This window comes from Erythrolamprus reginae, chromosome 2, assembly GCF_031021105.1.
Source record: "Erythrolamprus reginae isolate rEryReg1 chromosome 2, rEryReg1.hap1, whole genome shotgun sequence".
Taxonomy (NCBI): domain Eukaryota; kingdom Metazoa; phylum Chordata; class Lepidosauria; order Squamata; family Dipsadidae; genus Erythrolamprus; species Erythrolamprus reginae.
In genome coordinates this window covers 229,617,536-229,633,095 of record NC_091951.1, presented here as the reverse complement: position 1 = coordinate 229,633,095, position 15,560 = coordinate 229,617,536, and the positions used below count along the sequence as shown (strand labels likewise).

Genomic DNA, 15,560 nt, shown 5'->3' with positions numbered 1-15,560 from the left:
CTTTCAGAAATGGTTTGCATGTTGCTTACTTCCTTGGGCTGAGGGAGCGTGACTGGCTCAAAGCATCCAGTTGTACCCAAGGCGGGTCTAAAACTCACCAATTTCCAACCTGATGTCTTAACCTTCTCTGGTCATATTTCTCTGGGGATCTTTTTCAAGGGGGAAGCCTTCTCATGAGAACTGGGATGCTCTAAATATACAATGGACAATCACTAAGGAAATGGCAGTACTAGTAAAAAGCAATGCGATGGGAGAATTTAGAGAAATAAAAAAAGCAGCAATAGAAAGCGCTCAGGCAGTAATAGTTCTGGGTTGGAAGGACGCGACAAAATGGACAATGCAAAATTGGTATAGGTACATGGTGGACCATATTCAATTTGAAATTATGGAAAAAAGGATAAATTCAGATAATGAAACTGAGTTGGGACAGCTGATGACGAGTAGAATCCGAGACCAACCTACAAGAAATAAATTGGAATCACTCTATAATATGTAAACAGATATATTGCTCTTGGGTTAAGTGGATTATACAAGAAACACCCCCAATTTGGTGGTGGGGAATGTGTGTGTGTCGGGGTGTGGGCACAATTCACTATGCACTGTTTTATGTTGTGTGATATAAAAACTGTTAAAAATCAATAAAAATATTTTTAAAAAGAGAGAGAACTGGGATGCTCTTTTTGCGCTTTTCTCTCATTGTAAACTTAAAACCTATATACCCGTAATATTTTAAATGTCTATAGAGATTATCAAGCATCTAGGTCTTGTCCCAAAGGTGCTGCAGGAATTTGAAAAAAGCATCTTGGATTAGAAGTGAGGTGAGATGTTAAAGAACCAAGAAAATCAAGTTGTCTTCGGGAAATAGCACCTTTGGGACGATGTTTAAAAGGGTTGGGATGTATGAAATTCAAAATAGATACAATTCTTCAACTGTATCCTCGGAGAATTGAATGCTACAGTAGAAGTGTGAGAGACAGTGACTTGGAGGGACAGGAATAGCCATCTCGGTTTTCACAACAAGCTTTTAAAGTTCAAAAAGAAAGCCTTGCTCTGGTATAGTTATGTGGGCCAGTGAGGAAGATAAGTAATAAGTAATTAACAGATAGTTTCAAAATCTCCTGGCAAGTGAGCTGTTTTGAGAGTTTGGTTTGGAGCTGCTTCAGCCAAAAGAATAATAAACCCTTCTCTTCTCCTCTCCTCCCCCCCAAAGGGGGGGGGGCTTCAGAGTGGGAAGGAAAGCTAATTGCATCCACATTGGAGAGATTGGTGTCTTCTTCATTGTCATTTTTTTGTTATTGTTCAGTGTAATCCGTGCAAATCCAGATCCTTTGGTTGCTAATTAATGGAGGAAGGAGGGGGGGGGGGCGAAGGTAGTCAGCAGGCGAGGGTGATGCTTGAAGATTCCCAAAACAGAGGGAAAAAGGATTCTTCGAAGAATAAACTTTTTGAAGTACGTACATTTTTAAGGTAAAAAAAGATTAAAGTAAATTTTTGACGCCTAAAAGAACGGATTCTTGATTTATACCTAACAGATGGCAATCAGCATTATTTTGACTACCCCCATTTTTAAAAGATAGATATGAGATACGAGGCCTCAAAAACGATATTCTTCTCTCTCTCTCCCCCCCCCCAACAGGCGGGGGTGGGGGAAACCGCTGGATGGGACCCAAAGAGCCGACCTAAAATTAAACACCCAGTCAAGGCGTTTGAAGCAAGCCTGACTGAAAAGGGACCTAATTTAAGCTCCCCTAGGAAAAACTAAAATAGTTTTTAGGCGAAATGCAATTGGGGGGAGGGTGTGCTTTTCGGATTCATCTTTTCCTAAGGCGTTTAAGTGACAATGAGATCCTTTCTTAAATCTACGAGCCATTTGAGATGGGGGAGGGGGGAGATACCCCAAAGAAGACATGGCAGTAAATGTAGTTATCATTTCAGGGAGGAATAAAGAGACAATACCAGCCTCGGGTTAAAGAGGAGCCCGCGTTGAATTGCTTTACTCTACCGGGATTTTCTGCAGGGGCGAAGGTTTTAGCTGTCGCGCAAAGTCGCCCGATTGTTAAAGACTCAGATTAGGCACCGAATTTGTCCCCTCCCTCCCTCCCTTCCTTGTTCTTCCTTGTTCTTTCTTTTCCTTCTTTCTTAGTTCCTTTCTTCCTTATTCTTTCTTTCCTTCCTTAATTCTTTTTCTTTCTCTTTCTTTCTTTCTTTCTTTCTTCTTCCTTCCTTTCCTTCTTCCTTCCTTATTCTTTCTTTCTTTTCCTTCTTTATTCGTTCCTTTTTTCCTTATTCTTTCCTTCCTTCCACCTTTCTTAATTCTTTTTTCCTTCTTTTTCTTCCTTCCTTCCCTCCTTTCTCGCCTTCTTTATTTTTCTTTCTTTCTTTCTGCCTTCCTGCCCGCCTTCCTACCATCCATCTTTCTTTCTTTCTTTCTTTTCTTCCTTTCCCCCTCCCTCCCTCCTTCCTTCCCTTCGCTTCCATTCATTCTATGACAAAGATTAAGAATTCCGCGGCGGGTTCCTCTTTTCTTCATACCGGCGCGCTGCGATATGAAAACGCCACGAAAGCCTCTTCCCTTCGTCCCCGCGGTTATTCCGCCAAGCCGTAGCCGATTCTCCCGGGGCATCAGACCCAAAGACTTGGGCGTTTTGCTCCGCTGGAGATTGCTCTCCAGATCCCGGGGGCTGGTGGGTGGGCGGTGGAGGATCAGCAGGGGGGGGGAGCTGACCCACCCCTCCCCTAGAGACGACCCCAACCCAAACAAGTTCAACTGGCTAGAGGAAGAGGTCCGAGGCGGCTTGGCGTCTAAGTAAACTCCCCCCAAAAGCCCACCCCGAAAATAGTCGGGGGTTTTGCTCCCAACTGCAGGGCGTTGATGGTCCGGACCGGGAAGCTCCTGGCGTCCGGGAGCTCAGATTTTTTCCTCCTCGATTTGCAACCTTCCTTGCCTGGTTTTTTTCTGGAGGGTGTGGGGGTGTCCCGAGAGAGCCACCCCGGGACCGCCAGAGTCCCACCTTCCGACTCCGAAAGGCTGCAGATCCGCACAGCCACGTGGACTAAAAAAAAGAAACATGAAATAAAATGGGTTTGATTCCCGAGGCTTGTTTATACAAGAGAGGGACCAAAACTGCCGAGAAAGCAAACAAAAATCCGAGAAAACAAACATTTCTCTCTCTCCATCCCCCTTCCCTTATGCACACCGGGGGGGGGGGCAGAGGGAGGGGAGGGGATGTGATTTTTGTCGGCAATACATAAATCTGGAGCTTTGCCTCCCCCCCCCCCCCCCTGCCCTGGAAAGGGTTTTTTTCTCGCGCTTCCGCAAAATAGATCGCTTTTGGCTGCCTGGGCTGCGTTTGAAAAACCGTTGGGTCTTTGGGTCTGCTAAAGACGTGTGGGTGACAAGCACGGGGTTTTCTTTTTTTTAAGTTTTATTTTTCATTTTGCAGAAGTTTTTCCTCTTTTTAAAGTTTTATTTTTCATTTTGCAGAGGTTTTTTCCCCCTTTTAAGTTTTCTTTTTTTTATTTTTCTCCACCAGACATCGAATAATTAGAGCCGACCAGCGGTTTTTCAACGTTACCGCGAACGAATCTCGGCCTGTTTATAGTTCTGGTGCCGAAATAAAGTGGGCAGAAACGCGATTCCCGACCCCGCTAACAGAGATCGGAGGCAGGGAAGACGGGAAGCCGCTCGAAAGGGCGAAAGAACAGGAGTTTGGTTTTCAAGCTGAAGCGGTTATACATCCCTCCCGTGAAGCATTTATTTATTTATTCAATTCAATTTATTTATTCAATATTCAGTTTCTATGCCGCCCACTCCCTAGGGACTGTGGGCGACTGGATACCCTGGAACGGATCGATCCAACTAAAAAAAACCCAACTCTCTGCAAAATCAAATTTACAGAACGATCGCCCGGAGATCCCGTGCACCAAACTTTGCCCATCGGCGACCTGGAGCGATCCCGCTCTCCTTAAAATACGTTTGTCGGGTTGCGATTTCCACGCGCCTGGTTGAGTCTTCCGTAAAAGGCTTGGACGCGGACTTTCGGGGGTCCAACCGTTCGGGAATGTCCGGTGAAAATCGGCAAGAAACAGATAATTTTGTCTGAATATTTTTGAATACTGTCTTAAACTCTGGAACAAAGTACCAATCAATTGCACGCGCGTTCGTGAGCTTCTGAAGAACTTGCTTTAGGAAGAGCTTAAATACAACAGATCCAAAGTGAGACCTTAATGTAAAATGGGCACCCAGGACTGTATAGATGAAATTCGTCACGAACTAGGAGAAAAACCTGGAATTATGAAATCCTATTTGAAAAAGTCTGCTTTTTACTATTACTAGTAGTTTTTCTCATCATTCCTATCACCCATCTCCTCCCACTTATGACAGTATGACTGTAACTTGTTGCTTGTACTCTTAAGATTTTTATTAATATTGATTATTTGACCCCTATGACAATCATTAAGTGTTGTACTTCATGATTCTTGACAAATGTATTTTTTCTTTTATGTACACTGAAAGCATATTCACCAAAGACAAATCCCTTGCTGTTCAATCACACTTGGTCAATAAAGAATTCTATTCTATTCTAAACGGAATAAATTTGACATGATCCAAACGCGAGGCTTCTATCTTGTGCCATGATTTTTATCTAATGAACACTACCCTCGCCCACCACCCCACCTTAAATAATCAGCAAAATTTGCCTCACCTTTTTACAGGCTTCTCCTTCCTCAAAACCTGTATGTTAACTTCTTTCTAGATTACCTGTCTATACTGATCCAAAAGAAGTTGATGGGTCCAGAATTAGAATGAGGAGAACGAATTCTTGGGTTAGTCACATTATCCTTGCTTTAAAAACTAGTGGATTAGTTAAAACGATGAGTTGAATGCTAATAACAAATTGGTTAAAACTCAGATTATCCCTGTAAAAGGCTACTTATATATTGAGTTAATTCACATGAAACGTATTCCCCGTACAAGACTACTGTAATACTGAAACTGGTGTCTGTTTACTTGCAAATACGTGGCATAGAATTCAGGAAAGAGACATCAGCCGACCATTGGTAATGTTTTGCACTTCAAGCAAATCCCGATTAGGATCAGAAAAAACAAAATTGGGAAACTCCTAAGCAGATTGCTTAGAAAAATCAGACATTCTAACCCAATGAAAGTGGTTTCTTTATGGTCTATTTGTTTTCTTATCGATCATTGTGATTTTGCACTTCAACTGTTAACACATTCTACATTCCCATAAAGGAAAATCGGCTTGGTTCCACTGAAATAAATGCGTGAGCCACTATATCTGATCTGTGGCTTCTTTGGGAAATCATCATCAATCACAAAATGAGAATACCTGCTACAAAGGGATTGATACAAATTGCTATTGTTAGGACGGTACGTCTAGTATGAAGAGCGAGTCTAATTAATAGCATATTCAAGTATGAGATAAGGATTGAAGGATTGAAGAGATTGAAGAGAACTGTCTGTTTAAATTCCTGCTGAATGCCACTGCAAATTGTAGGGTCTCATTCAGGCTATAGGGATTGAATGAAACTTTTGAAAAAGTGTTATGTAAAGAACATAGCTGGGTCCAGGTAACTTTTTAAAAAAAAAGTCTAACAGAAATTCATATTTACCATTTAGTATAATGGTCCACTGCCTAGGGACGACATAGGGTATTTGCACAGCACGGGAGTTGGAAAAAGTTGCTATTTTGAATCGAAAAATTAATCATGGTGACTTTCCTTCATTGTGAATGTATTGCTCCTACTGATCTCTTTATGTGTTTATTGCAGTTCTTTTTTATCGCTTTATCTACTAGCTTGTTATTCTTGTTGTGTTTTTTTAATGCATTGTTGGCTTGTTTTTATTGTGCTTCATTATCTTTGCATTAGCAGCTTTCAACCAGACAAGGAGCATTGCCCTTTAGCCATTTTAAAGAACATATATTTACACAGTCGCATTACAATTCTGCCATCTATACAAGCCTATTCAAATTTAAGCCATCAAATGAGCTTAAACCATTCAGTATATTTTACCTGCACATTAATCCAGGAATCCTTAGAATAACTTTGCTGGATAGACCAGGGATTTATCTGGTTCACACCTCAGCCTTTTAGGCACCACAGGGTTTTACTCCTTTTTTGATCGATTTGCTCATTCTGGCTAGGTTCACACATGCTTGTTCTGGTGGCTTGGAATGAGGAGGTTCCAATTCACCCTTTCGCATCCCAGCCCATTTGAATTCTATTTAAACAAGACAGAAAGAAAGTGAGAACTTGTGCAGTTTATTCACTGAAAGGAATAAGGCACAACCAGAGTTTGTATTTCCCACATTCATATTAAAATGCTTTTATTGGAGTTTAAAGAACGTGTGGTTTGATTGCTGTGAACCGTGTAGTCATATGTGGCGTTGCTATTCTTGTAACCTGCTTTGGATGTTATGCTTGCAAAGAAACATAAATATTTGTACAATTCTTTTCAATTAGGTGAAGGGACAACTTCTCCTAGAAAGCCAAGGTTTGAACAGAGCAGCTCCTGTCCTCATCATGTGACTGTTGGCCTCATCTGCTTCTAACGTGGGATGATTCCTTTTTTGCAAGTTTCCTAAATGAACTCTTTTCTACAGTTCTTGTCCCTCCCCCTTTCAAAACTGAACATGAGAATGGATGTTATGGTAAAAGATGATAAGATATACAGTACTTTCTTTACATGTGTGTGGGAACATCGATTTCACTGGATTGTATCCCATACACACATTTTATTAAAACAGTTGTGAGAAAGGTGTGTATGTCTTTTTCCTTTGCACCATTTGGGATTCTACAAACTGAAACTATATCATAGCAATTGTTATTATTATTACAATTCATGTTTGTCTTTCTACAAGGAAGATGCTGCAACTCCACTAATGATCAGCTTTTCCTTTAATTGAAATTAAAATTTACATTAAAAATTTTTTCCTGCACTTTGGTCAAATTCGGCAGTATCACACACCAACGAGGCACCGATTCCCTGAAAAAAAAACCAGTAGGGAAACTGAGTACAGAACCAGGAAGGAGAAGTTTCGATTCCATACTTCAACAGTGAGAGAGAGAAATACTTGCTTTACCTATGCTTTAGTTTCTCTTGAAAAGGCAGACCTATATACACCCTTGTTGCTATCCTGCTGGCCTGATCTCAGCAACCGAGAGTGAGTGGGTTAAAGCAACCTGTTGTGGAAGGCCTGATCAAGTGTTGCAGGAGGGCAGAGGGCTGCTCAGCAAACAAAAGAAAGAGTGCAACCCGAAGGGTGTCTATTCAGGGGTCAGTTCCACTAAATTCAGTGAGGCTGAATATTTCAGATAAGTATTCAGATAAGACTGTTGGCCTAAGGTTTCCTATATCCCCGCACACTAATTTGGTTATAATTCTGCTGAGCAGAGCCAGACACATTTAGAATAGAATTCTTTATTGGGCAAGTGTTATTTATTATTTTTGGTGCATATGCTCTCAGTGTCCACAAAAGAAAAAAATACATGTGTCAAGAATCACGAGGTTTTCACAGAAAAACACAGAGAACAGGCAGGTTTTCTAGTCCTCTCCACTATGACCACTGTGCTAGGAATCTGAGATTCCCTCCCCTAGTGAAAGGGCCCCACCATCCTCCCCATTTGGTACAGCATCTTCTGAACCAAGCCCCAAAGCAACAAGGACAGCATGGGATTCTGTAGACAAATATGGGGCTTAACCCCATCAGGGCTAAACCTCGTTACTTCCAGTGCAAAATGCACCTTATTTTATTTGGGAACTGTATTTTATTGGGGGAAATTTATTTGGCCGTCCACTTTCTCACAGCAGCGACTCTGGACAGCTTATAAGGCAGTAACAAATACAGTATGTGCATGTATTTGTATATATCTATGTCATCTATATCTATATCTATACTGTTCAAAAAAATAAAAGGAACAATCAAATAACACATCCTAGATCTGAATGAATGAAATATTATTGTTGAATATTTCATTTGCACAACTATTTCATTTGCACAACAGCATGTGAAATTGACTGTCAATCAGTGTTGCTTCCTTAGTAGACAGTTTGATTTCACAGAAGTTTGATTTACTTGAAGTTATATTCTGTTATTTAAGTGTTCCCTTTATTTTTTGAGCAGATCTATCTATCTATCTATCTATCTATCTATCTATCTATCTATCTATCTATCTATCTATCTATCTATCTATCTGCCTTAGAGGCAGACTTCCCAGGGTCAAATGCCGCTAAGGGTATGGCAAGCTGATGGGAGCAAAATAGCTTGAAATATATCTATATTAGTCTCCCTTCCTTTTCATTATCAGCAAAAATATGTTACTTACACACACACATGCGCACACACATAAATGAATAAAATTATTAATTAATTAAAAACAAATAAAAATGTCATCGCCCACCCACCCCCACCCCAGCGACAACACACAGTCAGATGAGTCAACCGATGGGCTTTTTGGCTGCAGCGGGGGGGGGAGGGGAATTGTCCCCCAATGTTCCCGCCACTTGAGAGAGCGAGCAGCGTCCCACTCCTATGACCCTCGACCCGCCCGAAGAACGCCCCGCGGCGCTCCTTTCACCAGGTTTCGCCCTGGACGCCCACGGGTGACTGTCACTACTCGAGGCGTCGCTCGGCTGGGCTCTTCTAAAGGCGGAGAAAACCTGGCAGCCGGGCTGGTCCCGCTCTTCTTCCCGACGGTTATAACCCCTCCCGGTTCCTGCCTGCCTGCCTGCCCTGGCCAGGCCCCTCCCTCCACAAAGCCCTCTCAGCAAAGCCCTGTGGGTTTGCTGCGCCCCTGGCATTCTCGGGAGAGGCTGCTCGGGCAAGCTTGGTCTCCACCCGTCCCTTTAAGGCACGGCGGCTGGAAGGGAGCGCCGGCCGACGGCTGCTCGGCTGCAGAGAGAGCGAGAGACCGCAAGCAGCTCCACAGAGTCCCAGGCGCGGCTTGGGTAGGTCGCCTCCCGACTGGGCAAGGTGCGCCCGCAGCTCTTCCCAGAGGCGGAGAAAGAAGCGAGCGGGGTCGCGGGTTGCCTCCGAGCGTTCCCGAAGCGCCGTCTAAAGAATTAAGAAAACGGACGGGGATTTCAGGAGCTCCCGAATCCGGTCTCCCCTCCGCTTGAGCCATGGAAGGCCCGAAGGCGCCTTGTTTTGCCGGTGCTCGAAGGTCGGCTTCGTTTTAGGTCCGCCGGGCGTCACAGAGTCGGGCTACCCAGGAGGCTGGAGATCCTGAGGGCTCAGCATAGCTGTAGGCTTCTCAAGCTCCAGCGCCCAAACGCAGAGGGCTCCGGAGCGGCTCTCTTCGCAAGCCCGCCGGCCAGAGCGGGACTGAGGGGGCTCCTTTGAAGAGACTCCTTCGGGCGTCGTCGGCCAGGAGCAGCGAGGCTGGCGCGCTCCATCCCTCAAAGTCGCCCGCCGTTTGCCTGCCACCTGCACCGCCGTCGGAGGCGGAGGTAGAGCCCGGGGATGACGGCCGAAAGCCCTCAACCAACGGGTCGCGCCGTGAGCAGGCCCGACGTCGACGCCGACGCCGCCTCTAGTAGGCTTCCCGCCCTGGTGAAGATGGAGCCGGCGGCCCCGGGGGAGGCCCTGGAGCCGTCGGAAGAAGACGCGATGGGTGGCTCGCGGCCTATCGGGCGCCGCAGGAAACGGCCCGTCCAGCGCGGGAAACCCCCCTACAGCTACATCGCGCTCATCGCCATGGCCATCGCGCACTCGCCGGAGCGCCGCTTGACCCTAGGCGGCATCTACCGCTTCATCACCGAACGCTTCCCCTTCTACCGCGACGGGCCCCGCAAGTGGCAGAACAGCATCCGCCACAACCTCACGCTCAACGACTGCTTCGTCAAAGTGCCCCGGGAGCCGGGCCGGCCGGGCAAAGGCAGCTACTGGGCCCTCGACCCCCACGCCCGCGACATGTTCGAGAGCGGCAGCTTCTTGCGCCGCAGGAAGCGCTTCAAGCGCAGCGACCTCTCCACCTATCCGGCCTACATGCACGAGGCGCCGGCCCAGCCCGTCGGGCCTGCGCTGAGCTCGGCCTACGCCCCGCCGGCCGCTCTCTGCTATCCTTCCCAGCCGCCCCTCTTCAGCCTGGGGCCCCTCATGGCCCAGCCGAGCCCAGAGCTGGTGCAGCAGCACGGCGTGGACATAAACTCTTCCCCTGGCAACGCCTGCTCCTTTGCTGGGTCGGCGGCTTACTCCAACCAAGCCTGCACCGCAGGCTCGGGCCTAGGCAGGCCCCACAACCCCATGCCTTACTCTTACGCCATCCCCGGGGGCCAGCAGTTCCAGGTTAACCAAAGCTCTTATTCCCAGAGCAGCAACAATAACCTCTTTGGGGCCTCTGCCCGTCTAGGAGTACCTACCTCACCCCCCATCGCTAACGACAGCATGGATTTCTATGGCAGGATGTCGCCCAGCTCCTACAGCTCTTTGGCTCACGGGTACAATGCCAGTGGGCAGCTCAGCAGTCCCGGCGCCTACCTGCGACACACCTCTTACCCCAGCAATATGGAAAGATTTGTTTCTGCCATCTGAAGCTGAAGAGGAACTTAGGGTAGAAAAACCCTAAAACTTGGTTAGGGTAGAGCGAGGTGGGGTGGGGGGAGGATGATAAATCTCCGGTTGTATTTATTTATCTTCCCCTTGGACTTAAGAGTACCGTCATGAGCATGTTATGCTGCACTGGCTGGTGTTCATTCGGTGCAACTGCACATCGATGTGCCAATCGGCTCCATTATTTAAGTCTGTAAGAGGAACAGGACAACGGAAGCGTCCACAATACAAGGCCGGTGTAAAAGGTTTTAACTTTGTGAAGCGAATGCACAATACTGTATGAAGCTAATGACTCTGCTGCGTAGGTGGGAGTTTTGAGAAGACACAGGGGACTCTTTCGTGCTGTGAGCTAAGAAGCCCATCACCTGTCAAAACCAAAGGCAATGCAACGTGTTAGATTTTTTTGTTTGCTTTTCCATTCCCCTTAAGTTGCCTCCACCTTTCCTTTTGTGAGTTCCCTCCTCTTTACGAAATAATCTGTTGTAACAGTAGCCTCAATAAAGTAGTAGGCTTTTTCTTTTTCATTTTTTAACCTAGCCCAATTATTAGCAATATTATGAATAACTAGTAGGTGTATGCTTAATACCCTCAATGTCAAGTTTTCAGTGAGTCACAAGTTCATTTGGAGATATAAATGTGGAGTCAATGATTCACCTTTCTGTTTGAATGCTTTCTTTTGGCTTTGGAAATGCAATAAATAACCTTTGGAAATTATTTTCTTGGAAAGTTCTGATTTGTAACTGCTTATTTTCAACGAAAGGGTTGAAAGTTTAAAAAGTTATTGTATATTTTCTGATTAGTTAAGAATAACACAGCAATCAAATGATTTACCCAAAAAGGCAATTCTATTTTTTTTCCAAAATGATGCTTTTTACCAGGGTGTTTCATTTTTAATTTTTAAAAAGATCTTCCGCTCACCTTCCTTTACTTAACTGTCATATCAATCAAGACTTCAATATTGATATTGTTATAGTTGTAGTTGAACAGAAATGCAAGGAAACGCTGTAAAATGAACAGCTAAACCCATATAATCTACTACTGTATATTATCATTAAAAGTAGAATCAGTAAAATTCTGTAGGTTATCATCTTGCAATACTGGATAAAAAACCCCTAGTTTTTAAATAAGAACCATAGGGATCAAGAATCCCATTAGCTGAAAGCTGTTCAAAATTCAAAGAAGACATTGTTACGGCTGCACATCCCTATAAATCACATAGTATAACATTGTTACGGCTGCACTATTTCAGACTTCAGGAATAAAGAGATTAATTTATTATAAATGACAAAGAATCTTTTGCATATTCAGGGTAATAACAGATTAAATATATACCCTAAGTAAACATTTGAATATTTACACAAATGTAAAAGCTGTAAGAAATCTTAAGCTTTGTTAAGTTAAAAAAAAATTTAATGAGCCTTTCCTGTATAGGAAGTTCTTAACACAGAAAACATTGAAAATTCAATTTCCGTAGATGTGCATCTATAGTTCTGAAATGAATTTTGGACCATAGCATTCATATGATTCACATGCAGAGTTTGAGTCAGATGGTATGGACAATCATTCCTTCAGGATGATAAACTTGACTTACTGGGTTAGACCAAGAGTGTCATAATTTAGCATTCTTTAAGAAATTATGGCTAATTAAGTTCCTCTGGATACTTAGAAGAAGGACATGAAATTCAGCTTATTCTTGCTATTTGTTCATAGTATCTGTATAGATTTTAGTAAAATTTCATTTAGTAAAAACCCTAGCCTAGAGAGAAACATCATCTGTGTAATGTGTCTTAAGTTTTTTGAAGTTAATGGCTCCCACCAGTAATTTGGATAGTTTCTGCTTTTTTTATATGTTAACTCTATGTTCAGTGAAGAAACCAAATTTATTTGGTAAAAGGAGAAGGGGTGGGAATTGCTTGAGCTTATTGCCAGTTAGTTTTATGCAGTTGAGATGAAGATACTTTCCTTCAACCACAGACCAATTGATACCCCTTTTATTCCATTGCATTTATGACTTTGTTATCCCAGCAACGTGCAGGGGTGTACCAAGATGTTCTGGAATTCTGTTTTATATAAGAATTTTTAAAACTTTCTTTTTGCTAAAATACTATCAGATTCTGTACTAACAAATTACATGTAAATTTGTACATGTAAACAAATTACAAACAACCTTGAATGCTCTTGTATCTTTCAAACACTTCTTGCTTTGTTCTCTGGCCCATTATTTTTCTCAGTATTTTCAGCTATGTATCTATTGTACGTGTGCCTCTAGCTAGAAAACACAGAAAGAACCCAAGACAAAAGGATAATGATCTACTAAGTGAGGTAGCCACTGTTCAAGCCTTATGTGTTGATCAAGATGGACATTAAATTAAATATGTTGATACTCCCATAGCCCTATATTTAATTTTTCATTTGTACCAGGTGAATTGATTTGTATTGAAATTATTGCTATGAAGGTGTACATTTTACAGCGAAACGGCATAGGAAAAAGGATTGAATTTTCCTCTTTGCGCTGCAAGATGGAAGAACAGTTGCAGCTTACATTCCTCATCTATTTTGTAGTTTGTTTCTAATATTTTAAGTTTCCTATAACAAAAAAAACTGCAGTTTGTTTCCCTGTGGCATGCAAATAAGCAAACTACAGTATTTTAGTTATTTTAAAGGCAGTGTGAGAAAGAATTCCACCAGGGTAATTTAGACGGCAGTAAATTAAATTGTATTCCATTCATTTTATAATTTGTAAAACATTGAAAAGATTTTTTGATTAGATTTGAATCTTTGGGAAGCAATCTATTTTTTGTCACAGCTCATTATGCAAGCACTGACTTTTCTACAAAAGAGTCCGTATACCGTGAGAGGCGATCTGGAGAACGTTCTGATGCACAGATTCCATCCATACAGAGTGGCGAGCAGTCCTGTTGGGCCAAACTATTTTATCACATGAACTAGGAAGCCCCTGAACAATGATGTTCATTGCAGATGACAAACAGCAGTGGGTTGAAAATTGTTCTTAGACGGATGTTTCTGCTTTTTCTACAGGAGCATTCCCGTACATTCATAGAAACATAGAAAAAGAAGATTGACGGCAGAAAAAGACTTCATGGTCCTTCTAGTCTGCCCTTATACTATTTCCTGTATTTTATCTTAGGATGGATATATGTTTATCCCAGGCATGTTTAAATTCACTTCCTGCGGATTTACTAACCACGTCTGCTGGAAGTTTGTTCCAAGCATCTACTACTCTCAGTAAAATAATATTTTCTCTCATTACTTCTGATCCCCCAACTAACCTCAGATTGTGCCCCCTTGTTCTTGTGCTCGCTTTCCTATTAAAACACTTCCCTCCGGAACTTTAGTTAACCCTTTAACATATTTAAATGTTTCAATCATGTCCCCCCTTTCCCTTCTGTCCTCCAGACTATACAGATTGAGTTCATTAAGTCTTTCCTGATAAAGTTTTATGCTTAAGACCTTCCACCATTTTTGTAGCCCGTCTTTGGACCTGTTCAATTTTATCAGTATTTTTTTGTAAGTGAGGTCCGGAACAATTGGAAAACTACTGCTCTAAAATAAAAATGAACAAAAAGTCAAATGAACCAAAGCAGAGATGGTCAGAAAGCAGACTCAGACATGCTGAAATCATGGGTAATTGATAATAGATCTGTAAAGGTTTTCAAATCCCACCCAATTAACAAAAGGACTTTTCCTTCTGTAAAATGAGGCTGCCAAATTTTTTTAAAGGAAGGAGTACCGGATTCAATTTTAGTAATGGAAGAATCATTTTAATTTCAGCTTTATGATCTAAGGTTAGAATCAAGAGTGAGTTCCTCCTGGTTCGGACCAGATTGCCCGAACTGTTAGCAACCTGTTGCTGATGTAATTTTAGTGTTCTGGTTCGCCATCATGATTTTCCTATGTCTGGATGGCTTCTCCTCATTCTGTGCTGTGAAAAAAACTCTCCCAATTGCCCCCGGTTTAATACCGACCTTTATTTCTTCATCCGAATCACAGCTGAGCGGCTCCTCAGCTGTCTTTCAAGCTGAATCCACCTTCTGAGCATGCGCAGAAGTGAAACTGCATGAAACGCATGAAAGGTTGCGCTGCGAATCGGTGGTGAAGGTAAGTGGAACCCACCCCTGGTTAGGATGCTCCTTAAATTTGCTATTAAATTTCCGCAACTCCTTTGCACCTTGCATCGGTTGATTGAATTTTCCAAGAGTAGTACAGTGGTCCCTCGATTTTCGCAGGTTCGAACTTTGCGAATAGCCTATACCATGGTTTTTCAAAAAATATTAATTAAAAAATACTTTGCAGTTTTTTTTCTATACCACCTTTTTCCCCGCCCGATGACGTCATACGTCATTGCCAAACTAATAATTTTTGCAAATAAATAAGAAAAAAATAATTATTGCTAATAAATAACTATGTTTATAAATATCAGGATCACTAAGTGTCTTATTCAATGTGAGTACCAGTAATAATGGTGAGTAAATGGTTGTTAAAGGAATGGGAAATGGTAATTTAGGGGTTTAAAGTGTTAAGGGAAGGCTTGTGATACTGTCCATAGCCAAAAATGGTGTATTTACTTCCGCATCTCTACTTCGTGGAAATTCGACTTTTGCGGGCGGTCTCGGAACACATCCCCCACGAAAATCGAGGGAACACTAATTTTAAAATGAAGAAATTTGAAGTTTGTTCTTCTCTGCATCACAAAACATCAACATCGGTACTATTTAGGTCACTTCTTTGATTAATGCCTGTTAGCTGGAAAGGGGGCCTCAATTTCCGGTCTTTGTGATATCAGCATCAAGAGAAAGCTTCAGATATGGTTTCATTGAAAGGTCAACAAGGGCAGGTATTATTAAGTCAGCATTAGCTTTACGGTTAATGTTGCCTTTAGATGCTGTAACTCCATGTCACCATTGGATGGAACCCTTGTCTCATTCTTTTTCCTGGCTCCGGAATTTCAGTTCCCTAGAGGTTAAT

The 15,560-nt window shown here is 42.8% G+C and overlaps 1 protein-coding gene across 1 annotated transcript; it reads left to right on the top strand.

The window, feature by feature from the left end:
• Nucleotides 1-8,908: 8,908 nt before the first annotated feature.
• Nucleotides 8,909-11,288, top strand: FOXE1 (forkhead box E1). Its single transcript, XM_070736188.1, has one exon. It carries the CDS (start codon nt 9,486-9,488, stop codon nt 10,554-10,556), a length of 1,071 nt encoding a protein of 356 aa, XP_070592289.1. The 5' UTR covers nt 8,909-9,485; the 3' UTR covers nt 10,557-11,288.
• The last annotated feature ends 4,272 nt before the right edge of the window (nt 11,289-15,560 follow it).

Coding starts and splice junctions, on each gene's coding strand:
- FOXE1 (XM_070736188.1), top strand. CDS start 9,486: ATGACGGCCGAAAGCCCTCAACCAACGGGTCGCGCCGTGAGCAGGCCC.